The sequence below is a fragment of the Vicia villosa genome, unplaced genomic scaffold (assembly GCF_029867415.1).
Source record: "Vicia villosa cultivar HV-30 ecotype Madison, WI unplaced genomic scaffold, Vvil1.0 ctg.002596F_1_1, whole genome shotgun sequence".
Taxonomy (NCBI): domain Eukaryota; kingdom Viridiplantae; phylum Streptophyta; class Magnoliopsida; order Fabales; family Fabaceae; genus Vicia; species Vicia villosa.
Window position 1 is genome coordinate 147,328 of NW_026705979.1, and position 9,093 is coordinate 156,420.

Genomic DNA, 9,093 nt, shown 5'->3' on the forward strand with positions numbered 1-9,093 from the left:
GCCGCGCACCTGACGGAGGCAACAGCTCTTCGTTTCGCCGGCGGCAACGAGTCCGGCGGACACCTGCTGTACGTTTCGCCGCACCAACAACACAGCCACCTCACCATTTTCAGGTGAAGAATCAGGTACGTTATCAGAAAATCGAGTTCTGTTACTCTATTTCTCGTGTTAGAATGGTCCTCCTGTTTGCTTTTATTCTATTTAAAATATCGGGATCTTTAGAAGGTTTTTTAAAAATCACTTGGGAAGATGCTATTATCTCTTTACCGAGACAATTCCTTCAACCTATATAGGTCCTTTCATTAACCTTTGATTTCTTTTTGATGTGATGTGTTCTAAACCTGGGAATAAATTTCCAATTGAGTATTACTATTAAGTGTTCTAATTCAATTTTTTGTCTTGAAAAATAGAATTATTAAGGACTAGCTTTATTGTATTCATATACAGAGAATAAGAATGGCATGACATTTATTTTGAGTTTTTGACAAATAATAAAAAACCAATAAGAATAAGAATGTCATATAATATTAATGCAGAAACACTTTTAGGAATATTTATACACTCATGAAGTAATTACGAAGAATTCATAGACAACACCTAATAAAACCTTGCTTGGACTATGAAATTGAACCTTAAAACATATCTATAAAGATAAATCTATATGTACCTAAAAATTTGAAATATTCAAAATTTGCGCTTCTGCAAGAACTTTTGCACTGAATGTAGTTGATAAATTTAGACTATGTCCTGTTATATAGATAAATCTATATGTACCTAAGGAAAATCGAGTTCTGTTAAAGTATAGAGATCTAAAAAAAGAATGGGATAAAAACAAGAGAGAGATAGAAAATCAAGAGGTACGCATTAAAAAAAATGTTTTATTAAAAAATAAGAAAATTAGAACTAAGAACAACGTAAGTTAAAAATAAATTAAATAAATTAGAACAAATATAAATGTGTGAATTACATAGATATGGCTTTAAAAATAAATTAAATAACAATTATCATTCTGCCAAAACTTCATTCCAATTTTTTATATAATAAGACTGTTGAGTATTATTCTAGAAAAAGAACTATATAGTTAACATCATTATTCTAGAAAAATCTAATCATATTTCTCACTCTCATTTTCTTTTCTTTTCTAACCTTGCAAAAGATAGATAAAATGAATTTAATTAACTGAAACTTAATATAATATACAACATGTAAACCAATTTAGGTCTGCTTCTGTTGATTAATACCTCACTGAATGCTTAGAAACTTCAACCTGCATTACAAGTATAAATACAATGAATGTATATAACATAATTAGACTCACTCCACAGCCATAGTAAAAATATTCTCCATATTTTCTAAAACATGAAATATTAAAAACTAAAAAAATACTCATAATTAAGAAATGACAAATAAGGATTAAGGAGTAAAAATTACCTTTGTTCTTCATCTGTAAAAGTGTAACTAATTTTGATGCTACTTTCTCTTATTGTTTGAGCATCTTCTAGCATGCGCTCTCCCCCTCTATCTTTTTCTCTCACATGCAACAAAACTTAATAACTAACTACAGTTCCTGCTATGAATAACAAATAAATAAATAAAAATAAAAACATGTAACATTCAAACGCAAAGCCTGACTTCAATTCTCCAAGTACACAACAAACTTGGTGTTTTAGTTTCTTAATTAACAAAACTATATGAAAGCGATTAACAGTGAGAAGAAAACAATAATAACAGTTAACTAATGAATCATATGATATCATAATAAAACCAATACTGAATGATAAAACCAATACTGAATGCTAATAGTAATAATAATAATTTAGTATTTATTATTATTAATAATAATTTTGTTACAACTTGCATCCTATAAGTTGTTATATTTAGTATTTATTATATGAATTTGTTATATGAATTTGTTATTTATGCATTAATTTCGGAACATAGATATGGATCGTAGTTGGATGAGAGTTAATCGATTAAGTGATGAGTACGAACATGGAGTGATGGAATTTCTAGAGTTTGCTGAAAGTAATGCTAAAAAAGATCTCCCTCCTCCTAAAAGTAATGTTGAAGATAGTCACCCTACGCTTTTTCTCTGTCCATGTGTTCGTTGTGCAAATAGAGAACCAAAGCTTAGTAAGAAAGAAATCATGGATCATCTAATTTGTCAAGGGATTTGTCAAAGTTATACACAATGGATATGGCACGGTGAAGTGGTAGCAAATTCAAATGTGTCTCAAAAAGATAATGTTAGTGTAGAAATGGATGATCGTCTGGAAGACATGATGTGCGATATTGGACAAGATTCGTTTAAGAGGGCACATGCGTATGATAACTTATGCAATGACAAGGATACACCTTTGTACCCGGGATGCACAAATTTTACACGTTTGTCAGCCCTGTTAAAATTGTTTAATCTGAAGGCAATTAACGGGTGGACTGACAAAAGTTTTACCGAATTACTTGAACTGTTGACACAAATGCTTCCAGAAGGTAACGTACTGCCAAGTCGTTATTACGAGGCTAAGAAAATACTGTGTCCGATGGGTTTGGAGTATGAAAAGATACATGCATGTCCTAATGATTGCATATTATACAGAAAAGAGTATGTAAACTATAACCATTGTCCAAAGTGCAAGGCGTCACGCTACAAAAAGAGACATGGTGAATCTAGTGATGATGAGGAGGTCAAAAAGGGTCCTCCTGCGAAAGTGGTATGGTACCTACCAATAATTTCAAGGTTTAAGAGATTATTCGCTAATGCAAACGACGCAAAGAATCTTAGATGGCATGCAGAAGAAAGAAAATGTGATGGACAAATCCGCCATGTAGCTGATTCTTTGCAATGGAAGAAAATTGATTATTTGTTTCCAAATTTTGGCAAAGAGTCGAGAAACCTTAGACTTGGACTTTCTACTGATGGAATGAATCCGTTTGGTAATCTAAATACTAATCATTCTTCTTGGCCAGTTCTTTTGATGATTTACAACCTATCTCCTAGGCTGTCCATGAAGCGTAAATATATTATGCTATCCATGATGATTTCGGGCCCAAAACAACCAGGAAATGACATAGATGTTTATCTAAGTCCACTGATCGATGATTTAAAAGTGTTGTGGGAGGAAGGGGTGGATGTTTTCGATGCGCATTCTGGTGAACAGTTCAACATGCGTGCCATGTTGTTTTGCACCATCAACGATTTTCCAGCATATGGCAATTTGTCTGGGTATAAAGTTAAAGGGCATAAAGCGTGTCCTATATGTGAAAAAGACACATGTTACCATCAGCTTGAAAAAGGAAAGAAGACTGTTTATCTCGGGCATCGAAAATTTCTAAATCGTTATCATCCATATCGTAGATTGCGGAAAGCTTTCAATGGGGAACAAGAGCATGGTGTTGCTCCAAAGCCCTTAACTGGAGAGGAAGTTTATCAACGACAACAGGACATTACTGCTGTCTTTGGAAAGTACCAAAAGCGGCCCATTGTGAAAAATATATGGAAAAAGAGGTCGGTTTTCTTCGATCTTCCATATTGGTCTAGTCTTGAGGTAAGACATTGTATTGATGTGATGCACGTGGAGAAAAATGTATGTGATAGTGTAATCGGAACACTTCTCAACATTCAAGGCAAGACAAAGGATGGTATTAATACTCGTCTAGATTTGGGCGTGATGGGTATACGAGAAGAGCTAACTCCACAATATATAGGTACCAACTATTTGTTCAAATTAAGCTATCCTTACCTTTTGATATTAAAATAGCATGTTCATAACTTTACTTGTTGAAATTCTTGATGATAACATTATGTAGGTAACAAGACGTATCTGCCTCCTGCCTGCTACACTTTGTCGAAAAAAGAGAAAACAAGTTTTTGTGAGTGTTTAGAAAGTATCAAAGTGCCGCATGGTTACTCATCAAATGTGAAGAGGCTTGTATCGGTTAAAGATCTCAAATTAATTGGCTTAAAATCTCATGACTGTCATGTCTTAATGCAACAACTACTACCAGTGGCTATTCGTGGGATATTGCCTAACAATGTTAGGAAAACTATAACTAGGTTGTGCCTGTTTTTCAATGCAATTTGTTGCAAAGCCATTGATCCATTAAAGTTAGAAGATTTGGAAAATGAGGCTGCAGTTATCTTGTGCCAATTAGAGATGTTTTTTCCTCCTTCATTTTTTGACATTATGGTTCACTTGATTGTTCATCTAGTAAGGGAGATTAGATTATGTGGTCCAATTTTTTTACGGTGGATGTATCCAATAGAGCGATACATGAAGATCCTAAAAGGGTATACCAAGAACCCACACCGTCCAGAAGCATCGATTATTGAGAGGTACATTGCAGAAGAAGCAATTGAGTTTTGTTCTAATTATTTGTCGGAAGTGAATGCTGTAGGGGTTCCCAAGTCTCGTCATGATGGAAGATGTGAGGGTGTGGGTACACAAGGTTTAAAGATCAAGAGCTTAAGTATTGATGTGGTTGTTCAAGCGCATTTGTATATATTGAATAACACGGATGAAGTTCAACCTTACTTATCTGCTCACAAAAGCATCATAAAGAAAAAGTACCCCAAGATGAGTGAAAGAGGGTTGTTAAAAGAGCATAATAAGAGTTTCTCTAAGTGGTTTAAAGAAAAAATTGTTGGTGATGATAGTGCTTCAAAAACAATTAAGTGGTTGTCCTATGAGCCTAAATGTAACATATTAACTTGGAGTGGATATGATATTAATAAAACTTCCTTTTATACAAAGGCAAAGGATGACCGTAGTACCACGCAAAATAGTGGGGTTATGATTGTGGCCGAGTCCATGCACTTCTCTAGTGCTAAAGATAAAAACCCGGTTATGGCATCTACGCCCTACTTTGGGGTGATTGAAGAGATTTGGGAAGTTGATTATGTTGTGTTTAAAGTTCCTGTATTTAAATGCAAATGGATTGATATCAATAGTGGTGTAAGAATTGATGAATTTGGAGTTACACTGGTTGATCTTAGCAAGTTAGCTTATGCGGACGAACCTTTCATCATGGCATCTCAAGCAAAACAAGTTTTTTATGTCACAGATCCTTCTAATAAAAGGTGGTCAGTTGTTCTACAAGGAAAGGTGCATGATAGTGATGAAAATCAAGATGCGAATCTTGATATTTCAGAAACTCCTCCTTTCTCAACAAATGTGCCTACCTTCATTGAAGAAGATGTAGAGGATGATGTGCATGCTATTCGCATAGATCATGAAGAAGGGATATGGGAGAACTAGTAAGGTGTTTTATAAGTTATTTTGTGCCTAATTTTATGTGTCATCATTTTTATCTTGTGCTTAATTTTATGTCTAATTGTTTTTATCTTGTGTTTAATTTGATTTCTAATTATTTTTATTTTGTTTAAACAGATACATGGTTGATTCAACCGACAAGTCCTCTTCATCTGGTAATCCTAATAAAAAAAGAGTTAGAGGTCCAACTATGATGAAAAAAATTGACAAAGTTCATCAAACGGGTGGAAAGCTACAGGTCGAGTTTGATCAAAGAACCTATGAATGTACTGGTGTTGGTAAAAATGCTGCAAGTTTTAAGAGTTATATAGCATCTCTTGCTCGGCAGAAATGTTGTATTTTGAAAGATGAGTGGAAAGACATAGATAATGGGATAAAAGACGCTATATGGGTTGATGTTCAAGTATTTTAAATTCAACACTTTATTATATTTTATAATCACGTATATACTAACAACATATGCCATATATTGCATGTGTAGGCTCATTTCACTATTCCAGATTGGTGTGTTAAAGACAAGGATGGTAAAATCAAGGATCCGTTGAAGAAGGAATGGATTAAATATGCCGGAGAGAGATGGAGAGGTTTTAAGACACAACTCACAGACGAATATGTTAATAATCCCAAAAACGATCTCGCTCCTGCACATCTCAGGTATCCATATATTAATAAAGATGTATGGGAAGAGTTTATGAAGTCTCGAGATACCCCTGAATTTAAGGTCAGTAGGAGTTATATTTGATTTTTTAAAATTTTTTTTATTATGTTTAGTAATAACTTTATGATTTTATAATTAATAGGAAAAAAGTCGAAAGGGTAGGGAAAATGTGGCTAAGAATGTATACCCACATGTATTATCTCGTGGAGGGTATCGCATGCTTGAGGAGACAATTAAAAATGAAAAGAAATCATCGAGAGATGATTCTACATTAGATGATAATGGTAGTCCATCTCCACCGTCACGCCATGAGTTATGGAAGAGAGCACGACAAAAGAAAGGGGGAGAATACACATCAAAGTCTACACAAACTGTTGTAGAGAAAATTGTCAGTAAATTTTGGAAATTATTTCAAGTATTATTATATTTGTTATTGATAAAAACTATTGAAATTAGTTGTGGTTTTTAAATTTTGTAGGACTCTCTAGTTGAAGAAGCTGAGAAAGGTGTCTTTGTTCCACATGGACGTAACGATATCTTAACAGCGGCAATTGGAACATCTGAGAAAGGCGGTCGTGTTCGTGGTGTTGGAAAGCACCATAAACAAAGCACTTACTTTGGAAGGTCGTCTTCACGTCAAGGACAACATATAGATGTAACTCAACAACTTGAACAACTTAGAGCTAATTTTGATCAAAAGTTGGCTGAAGAGCGTAAGGCAATGCAACAATCTTTAATGGAGACACTTAAGTCTATGGGTTTATCGCAAAGCACAGATGATAATAAATGCATTCAAAAAATGGAAGTTATCGAAGGAAGCGGAAAAGGAAGTTGTTCAGCTGCAAAAGGAAGCACAAAAGGTGTGGAAATTGACGATGTTCAGAGATTGCTACTCATTGTTGTGAAAATGGCTGACAGACACTTGGAAATCGAATTAAGTCATTGTAAATCTGCCATTAATTTTTATATATCAGCTAAGTGTATCAGAGAGCTTTTTGGTGGGTTTTCATTGGCTTGACGTGTCTATTCTGCAAGTTTGGTGCACGTAAGTACATTTTCTTTTTTTTATTACTTTCAATATTTATTAATAGGATATATATATCTCATCACTTCGAATCTAATGTTTATTTTAAAATTATTTAGGTATATTCTTCGTTTATGTATTGATAATTCATCATCAGAAGTGTATGGATTTATGGACCCTGCTATGTGTATACATTATGATGATGTCCCGAGTTCTGCAACAAAGGTTAGAAATTACATACAAGATAAGTTAATGAAGGAAGACAGAGTTTGCCACCTCCTACCACTTATTCATGGGTAAGTTTTTATGAAATTCTGTTTCTTATTTTTTAATTTTGATATATAACATAGATATTTCATGTGGCTCTTGTATTTCCATACACATGTACAGAGATCATTGGCAATTAATAGTCATGTGTCCAAGAGACAATATTGTGGTTGTCTTTTGTTCACTTCATCATGGTATTGATAAAGACACGAAGAAAATTGTTTCGACGTAAGTTTATCTTTCAAAGAAACTTTATCTTTTATATTGATATTGATAAGTAATTTCATATTTTATGTGGCTTTAAATGATTTTTTTTAATTAGTGCTTCAGAGGTTCATCAATTTGCAAATTATGGCAATAGAAAAAAGGCTACATGGCATAGACCCAATGTAAGTGTGATGTAAATTATAATTCTATATTTAATTTTATGATAATTATTCAATAATTATGTTTTTCATTTGTAGACAAGGAAACAACATAACTCTAATGATTGTGGATACTATGTGATGAAAAATATGTTGGACATTGTCTCTGCAAATATAACTGGATCTTGGATGCAGGTAAAAAAATAACTTTAATTTGTTATTTACTTCGCGTTTTGCAACTTAATGATAATTTTCAAAGAATAACTCTGTATTATACATTTACGTATTGTAGGTATTTGATGATCCTACAGAATTAACACAAGAAGATTTGTATGATTTGCGACTCCGTTGGGCAAAATGTTTCTTTGAGTTATATAAAGGATAACTTTATGTTTAGTGTTTTTATTTTGTAGTAGAAAATGTGTGTAAACTTTTCTTATCATTTTGTACACTTGTGTATCCTAAATTAATACTTTTGAATAGTTTGACGAATATATATGCATATATCTTAGCTATTTGGTGCAATTAAATGTGGTCTGTGTGTTGTGGGAAAAATGTGCAAAGTAGCGACCTTACATTGGTCTGTGTGGTATTTGTGTATTATATTGAAAATTAGGTAAAAAAATTACAGGTAAAAATAGGGAAAATTGGAATAACAATCAAATTATGCTAAAAACCAAAAAAGATATTACATCGGGCCTTAGTAAAAACCGATGTAAAATGTACTCTATTACATCGGGTAAAATGCACACCCAGATGTAAAATATGGCGCATAAAAATGGCATGCTTTTTCACATCGGGCCTTTCTAAAAACCGATGTAAAAGGTACTCTATTACATCGGGCAAAATAAGTACCCGATGTAAAATATGGCGCATATTTTTGTTTAATAAAAAATTGCATTATCTTTCACATCAGACATCTGAATTCAACCGATGTGGTATGCTAATGTTTCACATCGGGCTTTGGCCCGATGTAAAATGTCTCAGACTTATTACATCGCCTGGCTTTACATCGGGTCTAGACCCGATGTAAAAAGTAGTTTTTACCCGATGTAAAAAGTACTTTCTGCACTAGTGTCAACTCCTTGAAATTCTCTAGGATCTCTAGCACTTCTAGAATTATTGTTTCCTTGTTTACTCACTTATCAGCCATTTAATCACCATTGGACAAAAAAAATCAATTCCTTTAACAGCCTAATCAAACTCCTTTTCACTTTATGTCATCACCAAGAAACTATACTTCTTTCTTATTGGATTCTTATCAAAGTGCAAAACATGATCCATAGCAATTTTATGTGTACCCCGTGTAAACTTCATCACATTATCCCGTCCTCAATAAGTAATATCATCATCAAACTTCTAAGGTCTACCAAGTAAAATATGACAAACATCCATATCAAGAACATCACAAAGTGTCTCTTCTTTATAATGCTTTCTGATTGATATAGGAACTCTGCATGCTAGTGTTACTCGAATTCGGGAGCCCTTTCTTACCCAATCGAGGGTGTA

General features: G+C 33.5%; 1 protein-coding gene across 1 annotated transcript; it reads left to right on the forward strand.

The window, feature by feature from the left end:
* The first annotated feature begins 1,943 nt into the window (after positions 1-1,943).
* LOC131639319 (uncharacterized) lies at positions 1,944-5,255 on the forward strand. Its single transcript, XM_058909820.1, has 2 exons — positions 1,944-3,705; positions 3,808-5,255. Exons 1-2 carry the CDS (start codon positions 1,944-1,946, stop codon positions 5,253-5,255), a joined length of 3,210 nt encoding a protein of 1,069 aa, XP_058765803.1.
* Positions 5,256-9,093: the final 3,838 nt, after the last annotated feature.

Coding starts and splice junctions, on each gene's coding strand:
- LOC131639319 (XM_058909820.1), top strand. CDS start 1,944: ATGGATCGTAGTTGGATGAGAGTTAATCGATTAAGTGATGAGTACGAA. Junction 3,706..3,807: donor GCTAACTCCACAATATATAG/GTACCAACTATT, acceptor AACATTATGTAG/GTAACAAGACGTATCTGCCT.